Source organism: Silurus aristotelis (assembly GCF_946808225.1).
Source record: "Silurus aristotelis genome assembly, chromosome: 10".
NCBI classification, from domain to species: Eukaryota; Metazoa; Chordata; class Actinopteri; order Siluriformes; family Siluridae; genus Silurus; species Silurus aristotelis.
In genome coordinates this window covers 16,775,296-16,803,068 of record NC_139583.1, presented here as the reverse complement: position 1 = coordinate 16,803,068, position 27,773 = coordinate 16,775,296, and the positions used below count along the sequence as shown (strand labels likewise).

The window sequence follows — 27,773 nt, the reverse complement described above, 5'->3', positions numbered from 1 at the left end:
GTCCGTGAATCTTACACTACATTCTTCCTCCTTCAGTTTCCACCATCTTATTCTTCTTTCAGTCCTTACTCTCCACCTCTTCTTCTTCACCTCCAAAACCATCCTACAGACCACCATCCGATGCTGTTTAGCTACACTGTCCCCTGCCAACACCTTACAGTCTCCAATCTCCTTCAGGTTGCATCGCCTACATAGAACATAGTCCTGTGTGCACCTTCCTCCACTCTTATATGTCACCCTATGATCCTCCTTCTTCTTAAAATAAGTGTTCACCACTGCCATTTCCATCCTTTTAGCAAAATCTACCACCATCTACCCTTCCACATTCATCTCCTTTAAACCATACCATAACCTACCCATCACCTTCCCATCACCTCTGTTCCCTTCACCTACATGCCCATTAAAATCTCTCATTCCTAGGTACACCTTCTACCACTTTCTCTAACTCACTGCAGAATTTTTCCTTCTCCTCCATCTCACAACCCACTTGTGGAGCATAAGCACTGTGATCCACATATTTGATTTGGCACGTTTTATGCTAGATGCCCTGCCTAACGCAACCCTCCCTATTTATCAGGGCTTGGGACCGGCACTAAGAGTGCACTGGCTTGTGCAACCCTAATGGCTGGGTTACCAAAGGAAATGGTTATCATTAATTAAACAATTTATGCATAACCAAGACACAACACACATGCAGCCCCTTTTGGCTGGCAAATGGGACAATCCCTGCAAACAGGGAAGTATCCTAAAACTTACCTTAATGCGTGATTTCACTTCAGATTTTGCCGGAAAGTATCTCATTTCTGACATCAAGCATCAGTGTTTTGAATCTGATACATGCAGTTATATATGTGTATATATATATATATATATATATATATATATATATATATATATATATATATATATATATATACAGTGAGAAAAATAAATATTTGGACACCCTGCTATTTTGCAAGTTCTCCCACTTACAAATCATGGAGGGGTCTGAAATTGTCATCATAGGTGCATGCCCACTGTGAGAGACATAATCTAAAAAAAAAATCCAGAAATCACAATGTATGATTTTTAAACTATTTATTTGTATGATACAGCTGCAAATAAGTATTTGAACACATGAGAAAGTCAATGTTAATATTTGGTACAGTAGCCTTTGTTTGCAATTACAGAGGTCAAACATTTCCTGTAGTTTTTCACCAGGTTTGCACACACTGCAGGAGGGATTTTGGCCCACTCCTCCACACAGATCTTCTCTAGATCAGTCAGGCTTCTGGCCTGTCGCTGAGAAACACGCTCCCTCCAAAGATTCTCTATTGGCTTTAGGTCTGGAGACTGGCTAGGCCACACCAGAACCTTGATATGCCTTTTACAGAGCCACTCCTTGGTTATCCTGGCTGTGTGCTTCGGGTCATTGTCATGTTGGAAGACCCAGCCTCGACCCATCTTCAATGCTCTAACTGAGGGAAGGAGGTTGTTCCTCAAAATTTTGCAATACATGGCCCCGGTCATCCTCTCCTTAATACAATGCAGTCGCCCTGTCCCATGTGCAGAAAAACACCCCCAAAGCATGATACTACCACCCCCATGCTTCACAGAAGGGATGGTGTTCTTGGGATGGTACTCATCATTCTTCTTCCTCCAAACACGTTTAGTGGAATTATGACCCAAAAGTTCTATTCTGGTCTCATCTGACCACATGACTTTCTCCCATGACTCCTCTGGAACATCCAAATAGTCATTGGCAAACTTAAGACGTGCCTGGACATGTCTTAAGCAGGGGAACCTTCTGTGCCATGCATGATTTAAAACCCTGACGTCTTAGTGTATTACCAACAGTAACCTTGGAAACGGTGGTCCCAGCTCTTTTCAGGTCATTGACCAGCTTCTCCCGTGTAGTTCTGGGCTGATTTCTTACCTTCCTCAGGATCATTGAGACCCCACGAGGTGAGATCTTGCATGGAGCCCCAGTCCGAGGGAGATTGACAGTCATGTTTAGCTTCTTCCATTTTCTAATGATTGCTCCAACAGTGGGCCTTTTTTCACCAAGCTGCTTGGCAATTTCCCCGTAGCCCTTTACAGCCTTGTGGAGGTGTACAATTATGTCTCTAGTGTCTTTGGACAGCTCTTTGGTCTTGGCCATGTTTGTAGTTGGATTCTTACTGATTGTATGGGGTGGACAGGTGTCTTTATGCAGCTAACGACCTCAAACAGGTGCATCTAAGTAAGGATAATAAATGTAGTGGAGGTGGACATTTTCAAGGCAGACTAACAGGTCTTTGAGGGTCAGAATTCTAGCTGATAGACAGGTGTTCAAATACTTATTTGCAGCTGTATCATACCTGAGCTTTTGGGCCAATGAGCAAAATCTCTGTCTTATCAGAATTTAATAATAGAAAGTTATGCGTCATCCAATCTTTTAATTCCCCTCAGGGATTTTCCCCAGGAGCAGACACGAGACGAAACCCTCCGACACGCCTTCGACCAAGTGAGAGTAATCGATGGTCAGCGAGTCCAGCCAAGCACCGTGCTTTCCTATCCTTACTTCGCAGTTATTAAAGATAAGTTATACCAAGTGACACAGGACACTTGAACCAGAAAGGAAATTGCCCAGTTGTTGGTCCCAAAGAGCCGCAGGGAACTTCTATTTAACACGGCTTACCATAACCCGATGGCTGGACACTTTGGCTGTGATAAAACCGTAGACCTACTAATGGTCTACGGTGCCTGGCCAATGGTCTACTAATGCCTGGCCAATGGTTTTATTGGCCAGGCATTCACGGCGATGTGCGTAGATGGTGTGCAGCCTGTCAGAAATGTCAGCTGGTGAATCCGCTGGACTCACTGTCCGTGGGAACTCACTGGAAATTTCCCATGGTGAATAAAAAGGTTTATAGTTTATGAACAGTGTTTCCAAGTTTGGGCTGCAGTATTCATCCAGCACTGTCACATGTGTGCACCAACGTTTATTAATGTAAAAGCAGATTCCGTCTACTTTTATTTTACCCTATAGCTCCGTTATGCGATCCGCTCAGTGAAAGAAAGTAATTGAGATCTATCAGTCTGGAAAAGGTTATAAAGCCGTTTCTAAAGCTTTGGGACTCCAGAGAACCACAGTGAGAGCCATTATTCACAAACAGTGGAGAAGCTTCCAGGAGTGCCGGCCGACCAAAATTACCTCAAGGGCACAGCGACGACTCATTCAAGAGTTTACAAAAGACCCCACAACAACATCCAAAGAGATGCATGCCTCACTTGCCTCAGTTAAGGTCAGTGTTCATGACTCCACCATACGAAAGAGACTAGAGAAAAAATGGTCTGCATGGCAGTGTTCCAAGACCAAAACCGCTGCTGAGCAAAAATAACATAAAGGCTCATCTCAGTTTTGCCAGAAAACATCTTGATGATCCCCAAGACATTTGGTAAAATACTCTATGGACTGACGAGACAACACTGCATTTCAGAAAAAGAGCATCATACCAACAGTAAAATATGGTGGTGGTAGTGTAATGGTCTGGGGCTGTTTTGCTGCTTCAGGACCTGGAAGACTTGCTGTGATATATGGAACCATGAATTCAAATGTTTACCAAAAATTCCTGCAGGAGAATGTGTGGCCATCTGTTCGTGACCTCAAGCTGTAACGAACTTGGGTTCTGCAGGACAATGATCCAAAACACACCATCAAGTCCACCTCTGAATGGCTGAAGAAAAACAAAATGAAGACTTTGGAGTGGCCTAGTCAAAGTCCTGACCTGAATCCTATTGAGATGCTGTGGCATGACTGTAAAAAGGCGGTTCATGCTCGAAAACGCTTCAGTGTGGCTGAATTACAACAATTCTGCATAGATGCGTGGACCAGAATTCCTCCACAGCGCTGTAACAGACTCATTGCAAGTTATTGCAAACGCTTGATTGCAGTTGTTGCTGCTAAGGGTGGCCCAACCAGTTATTAGGTTTAGGGGGCAAACACTTTTGCACTTTCCTGAATGATGCCTTTCAACAATTAGATCCTGTACATGCTTTTTAAGCCTGTTGCAGATGATGGCTTGATTAGTCTGATGAAGTCTTTAAGAAAATCCCACAGGTTCTTCTGATCTTTATTTGGCATAATTCAATCACCTTAATGATCTCTGGTGTATGATAATTTCATTTGCAGATGAGTTTCAAGGTTAATTGGTATACTATCCCATGTCAAATTATGAAAGGATGTGCACATTTATGGTTATTGGTAATTTATTTTTGTTGTCCTCACTATGTTTCTATTTCTTTTTTTTTTTTATCATTTATATAAAAAAGATAATTGCTTTATCACATTAAAGGTAGAAAGTTTTATATGATTTGTGTGTCTTAAATATTCACTGTTATTGCTATTAACAATTGCACAAGAAATGTCAGACAAAATGTTGCTGGTAACAAAGTAATTTCTAGATTAAAATTAGAAAGTAATTTCTAGATGATTTCAGCGAACAAAACATGAACAAAAAATGAACAATAATGATTTCATTATTATTCTAATTAAAATGTAGTCTTTTTGTATACACTTCTGAAGTATTATTTAATGACTTTTTTTTATTTATCTCATGATATTTGCTTTTAGTAAACAGTGCATAAGACATAACATTCAAAGCAATATGACATTTGATGATCTGAATGACTAAAGCAACATTGCTACTCCAATGTATGAGGTTTTTATTCCCCTTCAAAGAGTTTTTCCATTGTTTCTAAATATCTTATATTGGCCAGTGTGATTATGTGGCATATTCTTTTCCAGTGAAAGTGTATTACTATTTCAGCTTTTATTTATATATCAAACAAAAATTGTGATATTCATACAAACAGAGAAATATAAAATGATCATTTACTTATAGAAACATAAGATGCCATGAAAGGTTATTACTACCCTAACCTGTAGTTTGAACAGCAAATGTCTTCAAATACCGGCTATATAACATAGTGAGATCAATACATATTTGTACACTGACAAATTTAGTGGCATTTTAGCTGTCTACCATAGTATATGGAAATGTTTATAAAATAATGAATATTACTGAAGCAAAACTTATTTAAAAGAAAATACACACAAGAGGGCAAAGAAATGCCAAAATAAACATTTTATGCATATTCAGGATAAACCTCTTCATGACAGTTCAACAGTTTAAGATAACCCCCAGGTGGTGGATTATTTTTTTCCCCAAAGTTTCTAACCATGTATCATGGCCAAATTTTTTACACTGAAACTTTTTGCTATTTCAGCTTTTATTCAGATATTAAACAGAAAGTAAAAATGTAAACTAATAGCTCTTTTAAATAATTTCATGCAACATATTTATAAAAAAAAAAAAAAAAAAAAAAAAAAAAAAAAAAAAAAAAAAAAAAAGGGGAGTGGTGGCTCCAGCGGTTAAGGCGCTGGGTTGCCGATCGGAAGGTCTGGGGTTCAAGCCCCGGTATCGCCAAGCTGCCACTCTTGGGCCCTTGAGCAAGGCCCTTAACCCTCTATGCTCCAGGGGTCCCTTACGAGGGAAATATCAAGGTCTGCGACGTGGGGCCGCCTTCCCGTGGGCTCACCACCTGCAGGAGGGACCGTAAGGGACGGTGCTGTGAGGATTGGGCAGCAGTCGAAGGCGGGGGCCTGCTTAGACTGCTCCCCCCGCGACCCGAATTACGGATAAGCGGGAGAAAATGAATGATGAATGAATGAATATTTATAAAAAAATGAAAAAAATATAAATATAAATTATAATATACTTATTGAAACCTAAGATGCCATGAACAGATGAGATTATTATTAGTTTGTACAGTAAATGTCTTCAAATACCAATTATATAACATACAGTGAGGTCCATACACATTTGTACACTGACAAAGTTAGCAGTATTTTGGTCTGTGGACATTGTGTTCCTTCATTTTTTGTTTTGAAAATTAAAAACTGTAAAATACAAATTCTATTTAAAAACAAGCATGATTTAAATTGTTTAAAATCTGCCTCATTTATAGTTTCTTAGCATCTTATATTTTAACTGTTATTTTGTTTTGTAGTAATCTTAAACAACCTTAAAATATCAAAATAACTGATCAACCAACAGCGTATAATCCATCAGACATCAAACATTCTGGCTTCACTAATAATATGTATTACTAAGTGCTTTTTAAAAGCGGTCATTTTATAAGGTTATGCCTCACACAACATCTTTGGCCACTCAGAACAGCATAACAGCCAACTTGTCAATTGCAATTGACTAGTAGAACTTATCAAGTCTTGATAGCTCCTGAAATTTACAGCATTGCAAGTACTAAAAAAACATTGTGCCTGATGTTTAGTTTTGCAACTGTATCCCTCTTTTTCTTGATCCAATTGCTGTACTTATTTTTATTGAAGAGACCAATGAGAGAGTAAGAGCACCAGTAGGTCAACTGCCACTAATATATGACTACGACTAGACAATATATGACCCTCCTTGGTGATAATAGCCTGCAAGGTAACAGTTAAGCGAGAATAGCAGAGGCTCCGCAAAAAAGGTGAAACACACACTTTCCATCCAGAATTACAAGAGGAATTTATTTTAATGTGATTTTTTTTGTTGTGCAACCAAATATAAGCATTTTGCTAGGAAAGTTGACAAGCTGAACCCTAAGTGGAAGGCCCAGCAATCACTTTTTTACAAAATCTGCTGCTCAAAATAAGGCTGCTATTCAAGAATCATTTTGTGTAAATCACTTTTTGGCTAAAACATGAAGCACACAGATGGTCATTTATTCAAGGGATCAATGGCCATTACTGCAAAGATATTTCCAAGGATTTCAAAAGCAAAGACTGCATAAAACAGTCAGAGAACGTGGATCAACAAGTTTCAAGTTACTTCTGTAAATACTGTTCATTTAAATTTGCTAAATCTCTGTATGTATTGGACACAGCATATTGTTTTTGTCGTAATGGCTTTCCAGGATTCTACAATAAAGGACGTTCTCACTCATTTGCCCTTAATGGAGAGAAAAAAGTGAGTATATTTAACATGAGTTTAAAAAATGAAATGTCAGGGCAAATTATATTTCCACTTAAAAACTGGTAGCAATATAGCACTAGCCTTGTGTGCTCTGGTTTTATACACTGTGCCATAACAGCACTGTGCCACCCTGATTTTCCTGACTTTGTGAATTGTCAATCTGTGGTTCATGAGCAGTACTTCGCTGTAAAGTCATGGACTTTTCTCACATAATGGCAATGTTGGACAAATTGATAATCCCGATATGAGCAAAAGAACTTCTGCATCGCTTTTCAAAACTGAAGTGGTACTCTGCAATAAAAAAAAATGCACATTGGTGGAGACAATATATTAGTGAGAAACAAACGCACTCGACTATGAACCCAGAATATTGAATGCAGAAGTCCGTAGCGATACATGTCAGTATATTCTATGCAATGCTGAGAACAGACCGAAGGTGGTGGTCGTGGTGGGGGGTGACTACAAATGAAATAAATGTTTACATGCAGGCTAGGATCCTTAAGATTGGAAATACTGTGCACTTCAGGGCATTGACAGAATTTTGTATTGTGAGATTTTGATCACTTTGCCTGATAGAGAAAATAGAGAACATAATACATTTTTATTTTTTTCCTTTTTTTGTGTGTGCTCAGACACAATAAAAAGCATTTTTTTTTTTACTTTTTCTACTTTCAATATTAATTTGAAAAAGGAAAAAAAGGCATGGGGATTCAAACTTTGTGTTTCAAATGTTCATCACACAAACCTATTTTAGCTGCCTACTATAGTATATGGAAAATTAACTGAAAAATTGACTTAAGGAAGTCCATTATAAAGGGGCACATATAAATCTCAACTTCACTATACTGTGGTAGACAGATAATAATAACAATGCACAATGTCAATGTCCAAATATTTAATTGAACTGACTGTAGATTACTAGAACTGAACAATGAACATAAAAGTGCAACAGTCTCCCATAGTGACCAGTGGTGCCTAAAGCACATCACCGTCGAAGGAAGAATTAAGTGCTCTAAAGAAAAAAGCAACCCAGGATATACATAAGATGCACGTTTGCATTAATGAATACCATTATAAAACAGATTCCATGTTTTCACACCACTCATGATCTTCCAGGTTGTATATAAATTTTGTCCGCTTAATGTCTTTACCCAAACTATCCAAATTTATGTCAGAAGCGAAAATTTCAGTGGATGTGACATATCCCTCAGTATTCTTGATGTACTTCTTGTAGTTGCAGCGTAAACACTGCCATGTGGTTGTGTACAACAGGAAGGCAATTATTTTTAGCACAATGGCCAAGCTCACATAAAGGTGTCGATAGGCTGCATTGTCATATAGCACACATGCACCCTTTGTGTTGCACTCGCTGCTCCAGAACAGGCAGGTTGAGTCAATCCCCACACCGAAGATCAAAGGAGGTGGGATGAATCCTGTGGTAAAGTAATATTCAGTAATTGTGGATGATTTACAATTTTAATTAAATGCTGAAATGAATGTTATTTTTAGGAGCATTACACAACAGAATCATAACTTGAATGCTGTAAGTGGATAGATGGATGCATCATACCCAACAGTCGCAACAAGAGAAAAAGGACTCCGAGTGCATATGACTTTAACTCTGGGCTGACAGTCCTAAAAAGACAAAAACAGAAAAACATTTAAGGAATTTGATGGGAGTTACATATACAGGGGGGAAAATAAGGATCTGACACATCAGCATTTTTATCAGTAAGGGGATTTCTAAGTAGGCTATTGACACAAAATTTCCACCAGATGTAGCCATCAAACCAAATATTGAATTCATACAAAGAAACCAGAACATTTAAGTATACAAGTTGGGTCATAATAAATAAAGTGTAATGACAGGGAATAAGTATTGAACACATGAAGATAACAAGGTGCAAAATGGCATAGAAAGCCAGGAGATCACCTGAAATCTGTCAGTATTGAGAGAGAAACCCTGCTCCCTATCAGTACTAATTGATATCAGCTGCTTTAGTTCTAACTGATGGCCTATAAAGGCTTCTCATTAACCAGGAGGCACACAGGAAAGACTTCATGATGGGTAAAAGCAAAGAACTCTCTCAAGATCTTCTTAATCTTATCGTAATCTTTTTGATGGGAATGGTTATAGGAGCATTTCCAGAATGCTGAATGTTTCTGTGAGCACTATAACTGGGGGCCATTATCCGGAAATGGAAAGAGCATCAGTTCACCATAAACTGGCCACGATCAGGTGCTCCACGTAAGATCCCTGTCCGAGGAGTCCAAAGAATAATCAGGAGAGTTCACCAAGAGCCAAGAACCACTCAGGCAGAACTTCATGAAGACCTTGCATCAGCAGGTACTGTTGTTTCAAAGAAAACTATAAGCAATGCACTGAACCACCATAGCGTCCATGCACGTTTACCACGCAAGACTCCATTGCTGAACAAAAAGCATGTTAAGGCTCGGTTAAAGTTTGCGAAAGAGCATTCGGAGAAGCCTGTGAATTATTGGGAGACTACAGTATGGTCAGATGAAAGCAAAATTGAACTTTTTGGCAGTCATTCTACACACCATGTTTGGAGAAGAAATGGCACTGCCCACCACCCCAAGAACACCATATCAACAGTTAAGTTTGGGGGTGGAAGCAAGGGGTTACTGGCAGACTTCATATTATTGAATGGATAAATGTACCGGGACATTCTGGATAAAAATCTGCTGCCATCTACAAGAAAGCTGAAAATAAAAAGAGGGTGGACATTTCAGCAAGACAATGAGCACAAACACAAGACTAAGGAAACAATGACGTGGGTCCAAAGAATGAATGGCCCAGTCAATCACCTGACCTAAATCCTATAGAAAATCTATTGAGAGAACTGAAGATCAAAGTTCATAAAAGAGGCCCAAGGAACCTTCAAGATTTAAAGACCATTTGTGTGGAAGAATGGGCCAGAATCACTCCTGAGCAATGCAGACGACTGGTCTCTCCATACAAGAGGCGCCTAGAAGCTGTAATCACCAACAAAGGCTTTTCTACAAAGTATTAAATAAAGTGTGTTCAATAATTATTCCCTGTATCATTTCACTTTATTTATTATGAATCAACTTGTATACTTAAATGTTCTGATTTCTTTGTATAAATTCAATATTTGGCTTGATGGCTACATCTGGTGGAAATTTTGTGTCAATAGCCCACTTAGAAATCCCCTTACTGATAAAAATGCTGATGTGTCAAATACCTATTTTCCCCGCTGTAAATAACAGCTAAGTACAGAGTTAATGAGTTTAATGTCTTGGAAAAGGAGAAATAATAATTTATTTATTCTTTTTTGGCAGATGCATTTTTGAATGCTGAAGAGGTATGAAGTTTAAAAAATTTAAGGGCAAAATTACATTAAACTAAACATATTTTAGATTATAATGCAAATCTGTTTTTAAAATCTGTTAATATTCAAGTATCAAATGAATAACTTAAACATATATCAAACAGTTAAGCAGATCTCTTTTCACTCAAATAAAAATAGAAAAAATCTCTACACAGGTCACACTGAGTTACCTGATGAGAATGATGACTGAGGGTGTCTGAGCCATGGCTCCTATCATGCTGCAGGCACATATCACACACAGGAAAATGAGAAAAGCCTCCTGACACCCAGGACTTGGGCATTTTCCTGGCACAACTGTGGAGGGTATGCCATCACCAGAAATGCAAGTACATCCTGTCAAATTCTGCATGGGCTAAAGGGAAAATGGAAATATTGCTCCAAAAGTTATTTAGAAAATTATTTGTTTCTGCATTACAATAAAAACATGTAAATACTACCCATAATTCAAATATTTGCAAACCCTTAGTACTCTGGCAGAAATAAGAACCATTAGAAAAAATGCACAAACATGCATAGCATCTCTTCTAGCAAAGTGTTGAATAATATTGTAGAACCCCAGTATGCAACGGTATTAAGGAAGACTAGGGTAGCAGTGGGCTTTTTAATTGTTGGGAATCAAGCTATAGGATCAGTCACAGAGCACATTCCTCTTCCAGAAATTTCCACATAGCTGCTGCATAAAAGAAAGCTCCAGACATACTTTGGGAAGTGCGGGCCATCTACGCATCATAAATGACACAGTGGCAAAGCAAACAGCTAGAGATTTTCTGTTCTGCAGCAGCTGCTGGTGTGCCCATAGGACCTTGGTCTGCATGAAGGAGCAGGCATCAAGGAGCATATGGTCTTGGGTTTAGTATCTCTTATCACTCTCTATATCCTCCTGAAGCTCATGTTTCACCCCTGTGTTTTTTGTGGATGTGAAGAGGCATTAAAAGCCAGGCATAATATTAACCCTAAGCTCAATTCCTTTAGTCTTCACTTGTAATGCACTTTCAGATAAAGAACAAAATATGACAACAGGAAATAATTTTTCAGGCTCAAGTTCACAATCCAGGTATGTGTGTGGTTGTGTGTGGGTGTACGTCTCTTCACCTAACTATCTCTCAGTCACCTTCTCTCTTTCACTGGTTAAGGGAAACACTGAAAGCTCAGAGACAGAAGTAGACTGGAGGCAATAAAACGCAGTTTAGAATTAGCATGCGGAATCTGCTAATTCCATTCACCTTCCATGCATCTCACCTCCAGATTATGTTTGACCATGATTCTGTGGCCACCAGTATATAATGCTTAAGCTTTTTTTTTTTTTTTTTTTTTTTTTTTTTTTATGAACTTCTCATGCTTAATGGCATTTAATACTTTACATATTAAACATATGACATATGAAGTTTAACAAACATAAATTGATTGAAAGCATCTATGGAAAAAGTGTCTAGTATTTTACATTTATGCAACTTTTATACCATACGGAAATGATAAGTAGTCCTGGAGATTGATCGTATGTATTTATGTATTTTTTTTTGACAATTAAAATGTTTTAATATTTAGTATTGAAATTTAGATACATTTGGTGAGAAGATTCAATTATGTATTTATTTTAGATTACTGTGTGGCTGAATCTTTAAATCTGAAAGCATAAACGTTTTTATAACAGCATGAAAAGTAGCTTGGTAATCATATAAATGTAAGGTTAATATTAATAAGCTCATTAAAATGTGTTTTAATTTTATCTGTTCACACACAGGGACTTCTATGAAGAAAAATCCACATAAAGTAAGATTAATAATAAATACTATATAATAATAATAATAATAATAATAATAATAATAATAATAATAATAATAATAATAAAATAAAAAAAACCTATCATTATGGAAGCTTATTTATTTATTTAACATTTATGGGACTCTCAGTTGTAAGAGCTTTGTAAGAATCTTATTTTATTTAGATTTAATCAGAGAGATAACATGAAAGAGAGTGAGAAAGAGAGTAGAGGCTGATGAGGGAATGGCTATAACATAATACTGAGCAGAAGAGGTTACTTGTCTCCAAGACAAACTATTAATGTGTGAGACTTTGAAGACCTCAGCTAAACAAACATTTTAATTGCTGATAAATTGTTATACATTCAGTTTAACCTATTTTCTTGATGGCTTCCTGTACCAAAAGATGAGAAGGGACAGGGAAGTGTGGCATATGAAAGAATAATATTTAACCTGAGTGATTCGAGGAGGCACTCCAGTGCTAATGGATCTGGTGCAGCCAGCAAAGCAGGAAGACAGGTACGTTACCCCATTTGAGCCACAAACAGGGCTAATTGATGATGTGTAACAGTTACAGTTATTAATGCATGGAGCCTCTGGTGTTTGGCCAGGCTGCAGTGTTCTACACACACACACACACACACACACACACACACACACACACACACACACACACACAATTTATATTTAAACATTAGCAAAGCTTTTATGCACTGTATCTCACAAAAGTGAGTAAACCCCTCTCATTTTAGCAAACATTTTAGTATTTCTTCTCAAGGGAAAATACTATTTAAATAAAACTTGGATATATTTTAAAGAAAACAATCTGCAGATTGTATAGCAGTACAGATTTACTGTACTTTAAAAATAACTTAACCATTGCCATTGTTGTCAAAATAGCTAGCAACAAAAGTGAGTACATCCTAAGTGAACATGTAAAAACTGTCCAAAGTGTCAATATTTTGTGTGAGCACCATACATACACACTGATGCATCTCAATAAACTTGGATAACATTAAAAAGTTGATTTATTTTAGTAATTCAATACAAAATGTAAAGCTTGTATATTATTATAGATTCATAACACACAGACTGTAACTGTGAAGTGTTTATCTATTTTAATTGTGATAATTACAAACCCAAATTTTTACTATATCAGAAAATTTGAATGTTGTGAAAAAGTTCAATGTCGGAGACTCGTGCTGTCACACGCTAATCAGCAAATTTACTCAAAACACCTGCAACCACCTGTACAGGCAGGACGGGATCTCAATTACACTCTACGCGGTCGTGGCTCCGTTTGATTGAAATGTGAGGGGTGTACTCACTTTTTTGAGATACTGTATGTAATGCACGCTTAAATAATCTTAAAATTGTATAGCTTTTAATACTTGGCATAGATGCAAACAAAAAGACACTTCTGAAAAATAAATAAAGCACTAGTCATTGCTCACTCATTGCCATAGGAGATGGTCACACCAGCAACAGGGCCTGTGTCACAGCCAAGGAAGAGGAAAGAGACATAACAGGCGGTGGAAATCAGGTTGACCAACATGGCCATCTGAACAGCACCCAGAGCACACAGATTCAGCTTTTTCACCAAAAGACCTCCCATAAAAATGCCCAGACAAGCACATGGAATGGCAGTCATACCTGAAAGAAGTTAAGTTCTTTAGTAACAATAATAATAATAATAATTTGATTTTAACTCATTTTAATAAGGACAGTATAAACTTTTAGATTCTAGTGAATGCAAAATTGCCCATATGAGGAAGGTATGCATGACATACCCAGAAGCTGATTGGCTGAGGTGGTTGTAAGATTAAACTGCTGCTCTAAGTACTTTCCCAAGAAGGCTGCAAAACCAGCAACTACAGCAATCTCCATACAGGCAGCAAGAACGATACAGGTAAAGACTGGGTTCATCAGCAGGTGTTTAGTCACCTTGGGAATCACTGAGCAGACAGAGAGGAGGTGGTTGTTATTATACAAGCTTTATTGCTAATCTAACATACTGTTTTTATTCAATTACACTCATCTACAAGGGGAAATCCTTTGAAATGAAACTAGCAACATTTTTCCAGAACTGTGTTAGAGTTAAAGGGAGTTAAGAGGCAGCATGTTAATCAGATAACCCCTTCCCTTGTATGCAAATATACTCACCTGTGTATAGATAAATGTCTTTATCTAGAAAGATCATAAAAACCTTAGCCAACAACACATTTATCTGCTGTTTTCTAAATAATCTAATAAAAATTTTTAGGAATTAGCACATTTATCTTGGAGGCCAATCATTTCCCAACATTTTTAGAACAGTTTTATATCTAATCCAATTATACAATTTATTCAACTATAAATAACTATTTCATCATATCAATGTTAGTCAAAACTAATCTCAGTATGAGATAATTACAAAACCGTGGGGAATGAGAAATGTACACATTGCCTGTCCTTTTTTCAATTTTTTTTAAACTGTTCAGTTTTAGTGAACCTGTGTCTTTGCAGGCTTAAATTCCTGTAATTGGCTCACAGGAGTGCAACCTGATTTAGTCTCTTGCTGTTCTCTTTTGCTGCTCTTACAGTTACCATACCACAGCTCTAACCAGTCTGACTTTCCTCAGCAAGGTATTTTGGCCTTAACCAACACACTAAAAATGACTTGCTTTTTCTTGGTGTGTCCTTCTCATTCTTTGTAAACTCTAAGACTACTTTCTTTCGGCTTCTCCCATTAAGGGTCGCCACAGCGGATCATCCGTATTTATGATCCGCATGTTCGATTTGTCACGTTTTTACGCTGGATGCCCTTCTTAACACAACCCTTCCCATTTATCCGGGCTTGGGACCAGCACTAAGAGTGCATTGGCTTGTGCAACCCTAATGGCTGGGGTCGGTTCCCTGACCGGGGATTGAACCCGGGTCGCAGTGGTGAGAGCGCCGCATCCTAACCACTAGACCACCAGGGAACCTCTTTGTAAACTCTAAGACTGATTTGCATAAAAAAAAAACTTTGGGTTTTTTCTCTTCCACATTTTTCCATTATGGGTCACCACAGCGGATCATCCCTCTCCATCACCACAGCGGATCATCAACCTCTACATCTGCCTCTTTCAAACCAATTACCTGCATGTCTTCCCTTACCACATCCAAAAACCTCCTCATTGGTCTTCCTCTTTTTCTCCTTCCTGGTGGCTCCATCCTCAGCATACCACCGATATACCACATGTCCCTCCTCTGCACATGTCCAAACCATCTCAATTGTGCCTTCCTCACCTTGTCTCCAAAACGTCCTACATGCGCTGTCCCTCTAATAAACTCATTTCTAATCCTGTCCATCCTCGTTACTCCCAACGAAAACCTCAACATCTTCAGCTCTGCTACCTCCAGGCTCCACTTTATGTCTTTTACTCAATGCCACTGTCTCTAAACCATACAACATCTCAGGTCTCACCACAGTCCTATAAACTTTCCCTTTCACTCGCACAGATAACCTTTTATCACAAATCACTCCTGCTATCACTCTTCTCCACCCACTCCACCCTGCCTGCACTCTTTTCTTCACTTCTCTAACACACTCTCCATTACTTTGCACTGTTGATCCCAGGTACCTGAACTCCTTCACCTTCACCACCTCTTCTCCCTGCAACCGCACCCCTCCACTGCCCTCCATCTCATTCACACACATGTACTCTGTCTTACTCCTACTGACTTTCATTCCCCTTCTCTCCAGCACAAACCTCCAAGTTTCATATTTATTACATATACATATTTAAGATCTTATTCAATGTAAATAAATATCCATCTTTAGCAACACCAGAACAACCACATGCCATCACCTTTCCTCCACCAGGCATGACAGTACACATCAAGCACTTCTCTAAAAATGTTCTCTTTAAAACTTCTTTGTGTTCCATACACCTCAGATATGTCTGCCTATAACTAATTTTTCTTAGTCTTCCTCTGTCTACTGTGATAGATATACTATTAATATATTTTATTCTATTTATTCTATTTTTATTCTATTTTTTTCAAATAGCCACAGGTATGACTTTTGTAAACAAATACAGATGGCTAACATTTTGAAATCACCTCCTCATTGTTGACAGTGAGACTGGTATTCACAAAAGCTCTCAGTTGATGACCTGTGAGAACATCGGTTTTCAGCTGTAGAAAGTATACTTTAAACGTAATAAACCTGGATTAGCTACCACAATAACTTATGACTAAATACATAATTATATAACTATAATATAACTAATAATATAATATAATATTAAACTAATTATAACTAAAACAACTGTATTAATGTCCTCTTTATGTAGATATTCTATTAAGAAGTCATTGTTTTTATACTATAATAGTCATTAACAATGTCTAGGCTGTTTGTAATAATAATGTAACTACAGCATCAAAACCAGGAAGATTTTATTACATTTACCAAAAAAGGCTACACGGTGCTAGAAGGACATTCTATGGACTGGTTGAGACAACCCCTCAATTTCAAAAAGTTGGGAAAAAAGTAAATGTAAATAAAAATAAAAAAAAGAATGCAGTTATTTGCACATTTAATGCAAAATATAAAATAAACTGAGGAAATGTACCAAGTAAGGTAATTTTTAAATTTGATGGCAAACACATCTCAAAAAGGTTGGGGCAGGGCCACTGTGTAGCATCCCTTCTTCCTTTAACAACAGTTTGTATGCATCTGGTAATTAAGAGACCAGATGCTAGTTTTAGAAGACTAATGTAGTCCCATTTGTGTCTGATAAAGCAGTGGTCCCCAACCCCCGAGCCACGGACCGGCACTGGTCCGTGGGTCAATTGGTACGGGGCCGCACAGAAAGAATACATAACTTAAATTATTTCTGTTTTATTTATTATCTGATTCTGAACGATGTTTTATTTTGGAAAATTACCGGATTCTCTCCGCCACATCTGTCTATGACTCACTCTTGATGTATGTTAAGATGCCTCGGTCACATGTCTTACCTCCATCCGCTACCTTCTTAAAGGGGCTCCGGCCGCTAACTCATAATACATTACCACTAAATTTAAACCCCCAAGCGAGCAAAATGAACAAAAATCAACACAGTGGATTCACATTTATTATTATATTTAGAAAATACCAGTTTTTATGCCGGTCATATCATTTTATTTAGTTGTATTTATCCGCCACACCTTAAAGGCCGGTCCGTGAAAATATTGTCAGGCATTAAACTGGTCTGTGGCGTGCAGAAAGGTTGGGGACCACTGTAATAAAGGATTCTACCTGCTCAACACTCCTGGTCCTTGTTCTTTCATTGGTGAAAGGGACTTTGGGCAGGCCAGTTCAGGTCCTGGACACTTCTACTATGAAGCCATGCTGTTGTAATTGATGAAGTATGCAGTTTAGCATTGTCATGCTGAAATATGCAAGTCCTTTCCTGAAAAACATGTCTGGATGAAAGCATGTGTTACTCTAAAACCTGTATATAACTTTTAGCATTGATGGTGCCTTTCCAGATGTGAAAGCTGCCCATTATTCCTAAGGCGCCAATTCCTAAACCCCCTACCATCAGATATGCAAGCTTTTGAACTGAGCACTGATGATCAGCTGGTCCCCCTTTCTCATTAGTCCAGAGACTGTGGCATCCATAGATTCCCCAATAATAAAATAAATAATAATAATAATAATGAATAATAATAATTATTTTAATTTGCTTGAAAAGAGGACAGTTTGCCACTTTGCATCAGTCCAAATGTGTTGAAAATATAAAATATATATATATATCAAATATATATATATATATATTCTTTTCCTAAAAAGGTACATTTCCTTAGTTTGATTTCCTCAAATGTGTTCTACTGTAAATAAAGTATGATTTATGTTTTGCATTCTGCTTTTATTTACATTTTACCCACTTTTATGGAAATGGGGTTGTGTGTGTATATATGTGTATATACACATTAGATATAAAGATTTTACAAACCCTTAAGAAATGTCAAGGTTTTTAAATATATAGACATAAATGTCCTGGAATGGCCCAGCCAGAACCCAGAGCTTAATCCCATCAAAAAACTATGAATGACCTAAAGAGAACCTTACAAGGAACCCGCTTCGCAATTTGAAGGATCTTGAAATTTTTTCCAAAGAAGATTAGGATCAAATTCCAAAGTCTTTATGTTTATAGTGACTTATTCACAAAGACCTAAAGAATTTTTTAGTTTAGTTGATTTTTTTTCTTTGGATTTTTGTTTGTTTGAATATTACATTGAAGGTGTTAAAAGTCTTAAATTTATGCTGTTAATTCTCTCAATAAATATATATATATAAAAACCTGCAATGGGCAGACATGTAGATGTTTTATTCACTGTGTTCATATATAGCAAAATACTGCAGAAAATATTGAAGCACTATTTTACATAAAAACAATAAATTTGGAAATGGTGATGAAATCCCAAATGGCATTTATAAATTAAAAGGTTTTTACATTTAAAATATTAGACGTATTATAGTCTGTTAGTATATATAGTAAGCTACCTCGAAGCTGCTCAAAGCAAGAGCTGTCAGGTTCATGGTTGTGCAGGACACCATTACTTGGCTTTGGATGCTCATAACTTTGAGATCCTGGCAGCATGGGATGGTCACTCTCATTTCTGCTGTTAACATATCGCTCTGACAGAGATGAGGGGAAACCAAACATGAAGATAGCAGAGAAAAAAAGTAAAGCCCCACAGAGGAGGAAGCCTCCCCACCAGGCTCCAATCCAGCGAGGGTCATCTGCGGTGATATCCAACTTGGCTGAAGGTAGTGTGTCGTTGCACATATAATATGGGGCATAAAAAATAAGCAAAACATTGTTGTTAACAAGTGGTGCTTTTTAAACCATTTTACTTAACACACTCAAAAAACATTACATACACTACTTGCCCTAACTGGTTTAAACTGTCAGACATTTCTGGTTTTGGTCAGAATGGTGCAGAAGTTGAAACTGGATGTGCTTATTTGCACTGGAATACTATAGACAACATGCACAAAAAAGAAGAAAAAAAAGAAAAGAAAAACATTACACAGGCAAAATTAAGATCCCTATAGTTTTTGCATAAGAGCAGAATTTGTATTCTTAATTTGTACTGCTTGTTTGCTAGATTGTTACCGTAATTTCCGGACTATAAAGCGCACCCATATATAAGCCGCACCCACTGAATTTTACAACTTTTTTATTTTGAACATAAATAAGCCGCACCTGTCTATAAGCCGCAGTAGTCTACACTATTGAACTTTAGACAGGCTTTAACGAAAGACACTTTACACACGGTGTAACGGGTGAAATATGTTGCGCTTCCTTTAGGAGCATAGCGTTTTTTGGGGAATAGCCTGGCACTGCATTTTTCCACTATTACTGCGTGTGTTCAAGACGAGGATTATGTCCTTATTATTTTCTGATGCTCATTTCTAAGTTTCTTTGACTAACCCGTAACGCTGTTGCCAAGAATAATAAAAAAGCACGAGTTTTGGAAACCTGTCTGTGTTTCTGTTGCAACTGGAGTTAGCGAGCTCTCCCATGACCCAGACTCAACGCGTTACAACGGCTTGTATCTAAACAGTATCCTACCAAGAAAGTCATTGTTCACTGTCTTCCTCCTTCCTTTCACAACTATTTATCTCGGGAGTTTATCTTTTGGCATCGTCGTGCGTAAAAAAAAAATAAAATTTTTCTCCCGATGCCGTGCAGCTCAGAACACAGGTGAGGTGCATTTTTTCGTTTCCGTTCGGAAATTTCATTGGTCTAATGTTATGGGGTTCAATTTTTTTGCTTAAAGTTTGTGAAACCGGGAAAAACCCAGGAAAAATTCATAAATAAGCCGCTTCGTTGTTTAAGCGGCAGGGTTCAAAACGTGGGAAAAAAGTAGCGGCTTATAGTCAGTTAGCCAACGGTGCCTGTGGAAATAGGGCTACTGTTGGCCAAAGGAGGAGAAAGAGAGGAGAAGGACGTCTACAAAGACAGCAGGGAAAGTAGAAGTGGAGGATAGAGTTGGTAATCTAAATGTTAGTACTATGAAGAGAGTTTCTGATAGGGTGATGAATGTGAAGCTGAAAGTTGAAGGGGTGATGATAAATGTCATCAGTGCTTATGCTCTACAAGTGGGTTGCGAGATGGAGGATAAGGAAAAATTGTAAAGTGAGTTAGATGAAGTGTTAGAAGGTAAACCAAGGAATGAACGATTGGAGATTGGGGCAGACTTTAATGGGCATGTAGGTGAAGGGAACAGATGGGATGAAGAGGTGATGGGTAGGTGTGGCCTTAAGGAGAGGAATGTGCTTATATGATTTCTGTTGCAACTGGAGTTAGCGAGGGGCTAACAATATGCAATATGTTCTGTGTAGGAGATGCAACCAGAAGGAGATTGGAGACTGTAAGGTGTTGGTGGGGGACAGTGTAGCTAGACAGAATCGGATGGTGGTCTGTGGGATGGTTTTGGAGGTGAAGAAGAAGAAGAGGAGGAGAATTAGGCATGAAAGAAGAATAAGATGGTGGAAACTGAAGGAGGAAGACTGTAGTGTGAGATTCATGGAAGAGGTCAGACAGGGGCTCGGTGGTGGTGAAGAGGTGCTGGATGATTGGGCAACTACTGCAGAAGTGAGGAATTGCATTGAGAATGTTGATGGACAAGTATAGAGTAGCTCAGAAGGAGTTGCATTGTGTGTTTGTGAATACACAATGCATAGTGTCGTGTGTCAGAGAAGTATGTGAGGGTGGTGCAGGACATGTATGAGGACAGTGTGACAGCAGTGAAGTGTTCAGTAGGAACGACAGACCGGTTCAAGGTGGAGGTTGGACTGCATCAAGGATCGGCTCTAAGCCCCTTCCTGTTTGCAGTGGTAATGGACAGGTTGACGGACGAGGTCAGACAGGAGTCTCTGTGGACTATGATGTTTGCGGATGATATCATGATTTGTGGTGAGAGTAGGGAGCAGGTAGAGAAGAGCCTGGAGAGGTGGAGGTATGCGCTGGAAAGAAGGGGAATTAAAGTCAGTAGGAGTAAGACAGAGTACATGTGTGTAAATGAGAGGAAGGGCAGTGGAGGGGTGCGGTTGCAGGGAGAAGAGGTGGTGAACGTGGATAAGTTTAGGTACCTGGAGTCAACAGTGCAAAGTAATGGAGAGTGTGTTAGAGAAGTAAAGAAAAGAGTGCAGGCAGGGTGGAGTGGGTGGAAAAGAGTGATAGCAGGAGTGATTTGTGATAGAATAGTATCTGTGAGAGTGAAAGGGAAAGTTTATAGGACTGTGGTGAGACCTGTGATGTTGTATGGTTTAGAGACAGTGGCATTGAGTTAAAGGCAGGAGGTGGAGCTGGAGGTAGCAAAGCTAAGGATGTTGAGGTTTTCGTTGGGAGTGATGAGGATGGACAGGATTAGAAATGAGTTTATTAGAGGAGGGACATGGGTAAATAGGAGAATGAAGCCACCTGGAAGGAGGAAAAGAGGAAGGCCAAGAGGCGGTTTATGGATGTGGTGAGGGAAGACATGCAGGTAGTTGGTTTGAAAGAGGCAGATGTGGAGGACAGGGGGGTATAGAGACAGATGATCCGCAGTGGCGACCGCTAATGGGAGAAGCCGAAAGAAGAAGAAGAAATTTTTGCTGTTAGGGGCCAAGCACCAAAGGTACATAATTCTAGGAAAATGTTGTGAAATTTTGCAGATAGATTGGGGTGGGTCTAATCTGTGGCTAACCTGTGGCTATGCACAGAAATAATTTACAATAATAAGAATTTGTGTTGAATGCAGTTATTTTTCCCATAATTTACTGGAATATGCTGAAGTGAATGTACTTTTGAATGTTGGAATTTTTCCACTTTTTCTTCAGTGTTTCCAGTATTGTAGTGGACATCATATTTATTAAAAATTTTAAGCCTAAACTAAAAATAGATAAACAACCTTATATTGGGAGCACAAAACAGATTACATATACAATGCATTGTGTTAATAAAAACAGAAAAGGTAATGAATCAAAACTCACTGGTATCAACAAAGACAGCATCCACATAAAATTTGGTGCAAACGGAACCAAGAATGAAGCCACAAGCAGGTCCAAAAACCAAGGTTGAGAATAAAATACCTGCAATAAGAAAGTCAGCACAATTGTAACAGCTGAAGGATAAAATTAATAATTCAATGGTCAATTGTAAAATATCTAAATTACACAATCAAACAGATCAAATAGAATCAAATCAAATATCAAATAGAGCATAAAAAACAAAACATTTGATATTGAATAATAATAATCATATTTTACACAGTTCCCTTACATTCTTTTCAAGGTATTCCTCAACTGATAATTTATTGTTATTTTTTGTACATAAAGGATGAACTGGGAATAGTTTATATTATTCTAATTGAAGGCTGTTTTCTGGGACAAAAAAAAATCAACAGACACAGTAGATTATTATACTTATAACCATAAACAGACAATTGATAATTGTGAGCTAACATATATAACACAAAACTAAAATAAAATGTAGTATGCTGATAGTAATTTGTGGCAGACTGGGAAACCTGTTTAAGGTTGCTAAATTCTGGGAAGCAAACATTTAGTTGGGTTTTTGGCCTCAGTAAGCTCAATTTCCATAAATCTGGTTCCAGAAACAAAGCAGATATACCACAGTGGCAACATTTTTTTTTAGACAAACCTACTCTGTGTCAGGTTAGTTGTGAATATTAGTGTACCAGCGGTGAACGAGTGGAGGGCGGAGCCGGACGGAACGAGCAGTAAGAAACACCTGCAGCTAATGAGACTAATCAGTGCGCTCTGTTTCAGTCTAAGAGAGAGCCAACCTCCGAGAGACACACACACACACACACACACACAGACGAGCGTAAGAGTCGCCGAACGAGGACTAAGCGCGGTCGGCGGCCGGTGGAAAACGTGTCGGCCGCAAGGAAAATGCGTGCCGATGGGTGCTAAAAAGAGAAAGCAGTCCGCGAGGGAAACAAGGGGCTGGAAGGTCTTAAACAAACAGTAAGGTGACGAGACACTGACTTCTTCTTCTCAAGAATCGGCGATTCTTGAGAAATGAAAAAAAAAAAAATTGTCCTTCTCATTGGTTTTCAGACCATCATCCTACCTTTTATCATTGCGTGGCTTTTTTAACCTGCCACTTATTTCCTGGCTCTGACATGCCACAGACATAGACTAGTTTATGAAGATAACAATAAGCAGTCAGAAGGCAACAAGAAGATTGCGGTTCATGTGAATGAGACAGAGCGAGTCAGCAACGTAAACATGACTGAGAACAGACACATTCCTGATCACCTGATCATCATCATCTTTTCTCTGCTTGTGTTCTATATGATGGATGTTCAGCCTGGATACAGTCATTAGGTAACAATGTAAAATTTGTTTTGTATTAATATCAATTAAGGCTGTCAAAATGCAAATTAATTTTAACGGCACTGGTTTTATTATCACGCGATTAATGCAGCGTGCATTTCTGTTCGACCATTTTTAATACAAATATTAAAGAAATTAAAACCTTCAGCACAACACACGTTTGTTCACGATGTCTTTTTTCTTTGCTCAGATAAAAAATTTTAATATTTTACTGATGCGCCAAGTCTCAAATCACCACAGAAATCCGCCATGATGTACACAATTAATCCTCTTGGGGTCGACAAACGCACGGTTATGACTTTTCTCCTCATTACGCGGAAACGAACATAAATTACTGTCTTTTTTATCGTCTTGATAAGAGCAAAACATAATTTGAATCTGTAACGGGTCTACTTTTATATACACTCATAATAACAACAAAACGTTGTTCTTTTGTAAAGTAAAGAAAAAAAGACAGGATGCGCTCTCTGCCGTCTCTGTCTCCTCTATTTACAGACACACAAAACACCCTCAATCTCAGCGAATACTTGCCTCACAAACATAATAAATATGTGTCAAAGTTTGAAAAGCCTACTTTAAATAAACCAATTAATATAGAAGGCAAATATTCTATGTAATCCGTAAGGAAGTTATAAGAGATGCAGTTGATCCAGTATCACCTCATTAACCTTTCGTGTGGAAACATAGCAAAGGTTCCGTTTCGTGTCCTGATAATTTACGTAATTTAAAACACCAAAAATACTTTAAAACCTATACAAGAATATTTTGTCTTCGTGCTATGTTGTTTGGTTTCACGAATAATAAACATGCACTTGCATAAAGCATCAATATTTGTTAACGCCCATGTTTATTAGAGTATTAAACAATTGGAAAGTATTAATTTAAGGTACATTTAGAACAGCGCGATCAAATATTTTTATCGATTGACAGCACTAATATTATGACGTGAGGTCCAGTTACCAGAGTGACACTAAACAGGTAGTAATAATGGCAACTTTTTACTTAAGTACATGTCAGAGCCCAAACGTCTTTACTTTAACTTGAGTAAAAATGTGTAGTCAGTACTTAAACTTGTACCTGAGTATTTTTTAAACATGAGCATCTGTACTTCTACTTAAGTTAAGGATGTGAGTACTTTTGCCAGCTCTGCTGAACGGTGACTAAGAAAAGACGTGCCGGTCCGCGAGGAAACTTGAGCGGGCACTGAAGAGAGAAAAAGCGCAAGTGAGACGGGCGGACGCCAAAGAAGTGCGTGCCGATCCGTTTGGGACTGCCGGCGAACGTCAAGATGAAAAGGCGTCCGAAACCGCGAATGTGCGGGTGAGCCCTGGCGTAAGTACTGGAAAGGAAATCGCCAGGGGAAAAACTAATGTGAATGAAGAAAGCTCTGCTTGGTGAACATTTGTCTGTCTCGCTTTCTTCCAGCGCGGTACCAGTGGGATTTGTTACAATTTGTTTACCTTAATTATTTGTATCAGCCAAACCTTGTGCTTTAGTATTTCCATTGTGCAAAAACAGTAGTTCGAGCACATTAAAAAGGGAATAGGCTGCCAATCATATATAAAATTAGAAATTTTTATTATTAAATTTAAATATTAAATAAGTAACTATTTATTTGCTCACAGTAATTAAATAAAAAACATTGAAGAAAGATTGTGTACATTTAATTAAATATTATACAATTAGGAAGATTTAATTGACTATTTTTAAGACAATTTGCAAGTCTTGAATCTCCAAAGAGCACAGAAATACAACCTGTCCGAAAACTTTTGAACATGTGTTAAGAGTCCAAGGATGAATGTGAGAGCAGAGAAAATGGCAAATTCTGGAAACAGAAAGAGAAAGCATAGTCTATAGAGAGTCCGCAATTTGAGAGCCAGTGTTACACCATATTCTTGTGGACATCTTATTTTGTCACCCTACAGGGTGCTGTTTGCTAAAATGCATCTTAAAATTGACCATCCAGAGAAGTCTCACAATCTGGTGTAAAGAATAAATGAGCCGAGTCTGAGGGCCAAATCACGATTCCGGGAGATCCGAAACAGAAAGAAAGCAGTCTGCGAGGGAAACGACGGGCTGAAAGGTCTCAAACAAACAGGAAGGTGACGAGACACTCTGACAGAAAACACAAAGAATCTTGTTCCCTCATTATACTGAAGGAAGATGGTGTCTTCGGGGGTTGCGAGAATTGCCCCAGATGCGGTAAATTGGAACCCTAGAAGTAAGTGGGCAGCTGGCTGATATTTATATTAAGCGAAAGTGCATGAGCCTTGGACCGTACTTTAACCTTGATTTAAGGTTAATCAACATTTATAGCTTGTGGTAAATGTCCTTATAACACAGCCATTAGGGTTGCACAAGCCAGTGCACTCTTAGTGCCGGTCCCAAGCACAGATTAAAGAGGGGAGAGTTTCGTTAGGAAGGGCATCCAGCGTAAAACATGCAAAATCAAATATGCGGATCACGAAACAGAATTTCATACCGGATCGGTCGAGACCCGGGTTTCCAACGAATGCCACAGGTATTGTTAGCCAACAGGAAAATTGAGCTATGGTTGGCCAAAGGAGGAGGAGGAGAGGGAAAGTACATCTACATAGACAGTGAGAAAAAAGGAATGGAGGTTAGAATTGGTACTTTAAATGTTGGTTCTTTGATATGATGGAGAGTAGAAGGTAGAAAGGTACATATGTTGTGTGTTTAGGAGACCAAGTAAAAAGGGAGTAAGACCAGGAACATTGGAGGTGGGTTTAAACTGTTCTATCATGGTGATGATAAATGTCATCAGTGATTATGCTCCACAAGTGGGTTGTGAGATGGAGAAGAAGGAAAAATTCTGGAGTGAGTTAGATGAAGTGGTAGAAGGGGTATCTAGGAATGAACGATTGGTGATTGGGACAGACTTTAATGGGCATGTAGGTGAAGGGAACAGAGGTGGTGATGGGTAGGTATGATCTTAAGGAGAGGAATGTGGAAGGGCAGATAGTGGTAGATACTACTAAAAAGGATGGAAATGGCAGTGATGAACAGGTATTATGAAGATTATCATGAAAAATGAGATTCCTACAAACATTTATCTGAGACTGTCTTATCGTTTTCTCCCTACCCCTGTTTGAGAGCCACCTGCTAAACTCAGGTGGCCATTCATACTCTATTCATACAGTCTGCATAGAAATGAATGCTTGACTATTAAAGGCTTTTGTTATACATGTTTGGATATTGATATGGCATTCATATGGATGGCCAGGTAGCCAGACAAGCTCTTGTTTTACATTCATGGCTATTCATTTTGATGTGCGGCCATTCCAATCTCAACAATACACACACACACACACACACGCACATGCACTTTTCAAGAATTCCTCTTATAAAAACAAACATGCAATAAAACATATAACATCGTATAAAACTGTAAAGGGAGATATATTGTAACTTGTAAAAGATGTTAAATAGTCTCAGATCTTCCATCCCCATGCAGATTTCCAACTTTACTACGCCCCAACAATATTTTCCTCATCGCTGCTTTGTGCAAATCTCCAATTAAACTCTATTTTATCTCTATTATATAACTTATTTGACCGTTTTTTTTTTTTTGTTTTAAACAAAGTCCAGTTAGCACGAGCTGGAAACATCTATTTGTGCAGAACTGAGAGCTGCATTCAGTTCCTGGTTCGTGTGCACATGCTGCTTTGACCACTAAGAGTTTCTAAAGAGTAATAAAGTAATTAAACTAAGAACTCACCCATGTGGGGAATAAAATCCTCCTATATATCGTTAGAATCCTGCACTCATTGGCTACATTTTTCATCAATCATTTTGTTTCCATAATGCTACTGGCTGGAAATAAAAGGTTTGAAATAATAGGCGGTGCATAATAAAAACATCACGGCACCTGCCTATAGAATGAAAACTAAGGCCCGAGATTCAGCCTCTTTTCCTTTTTTTTTAGTGGGTGTTTTGTAACACTATATTTTACCAGTTATAATTGTTTTTTTTACCACCAAGATGGCCACTGAACAAATGCTTTACGGCATGTTGTTCAGTGGAACCTTATCTTTCCTAATAAACTGGGATTTGCAGCAGTGTATGTGTTTGTAACTTGTTATTACAATAATTGTGTAAGGACTGCATTTTTCTTGGATTTTGTTTGTGTCTACTGCTTACACAAATTCAGCAAATACATTCGTTATACGTTTTCCATTGAAAATCGCTGCTTGAGGCTTAGACTTTTAGAATGACTTATTGTTAGTCATGGTTACTCTTGTCCCTTTTTAGT

At 38.2% G+C, this 27,773-nt stretch overlaps 2 protein-coding genes across 4 annotated transcripts in view; one reads left to right on the top strand and one right to left on the bottom strand.

Annotated features, from left to right (window-relative positions):
- LOC310732306 (uncharacterized protein) overlaps nucleotides 1–27,773 on the top strand; it is a 1,052,581-nt gene that overhangs the window by 570,437 nt on the left and 454,371 nt on the right. The window lies entirely within an intron of this gene.
- The window catches only part of slco3a1a (solute carrier organic anion transporter family member 3A1a), a 69,280-nt gene continuing 49,088 nt past the window's right edge, over nucleotides 7,582–27,773 (bottom strand). Inside the window, exons 3-10 of one of the 2 annotated variants that reach the window (XM_083552668.1) lie at nucleotides 22,130–22,228; nucleotides 18,650–18,784; nucleotides 13,923–14,087; nucleotides 13,587–13,785; nucleotides 12,586–12,754; nucleotides 10,543–10,724; nucleotides 8,569–8,633; nucleotides 7,582–8,431 (exon numbers count right to left, since the gene is read on the bottom strand). In XM_083552668.1, the coding sequence (XP_083408794.1) occupies nucleotides 8,070–8,431; nucleotides 8,569–8,633; nucleotides 10,543–10,724; nucleotides 12,586–12,754; nucleotides 13,587–13,785; nucleotides 13,923–14,087; nucleotides 18,650–18,784; nucleotides 22,130–22,228 (1,376 nt within the window). In that variant the 3' untranslated portion in view covers nucleotides 7,582–8,069. Of the gene's footprint in view, nucleotides 8,432–8,568; nucleotides 8,634–10,542; nucleotides 10,725–12,585; nucleotides 12,755–13,586; nucleotides 13,786–13,922; nucleotides 14,088–18,649; nucleotides 18,911–22,129; nucleotides 22,229–27,773 lie in introns of both variants that reach the window. The other variant, XM_083552667.1, reaches the window with a different exon arrangement.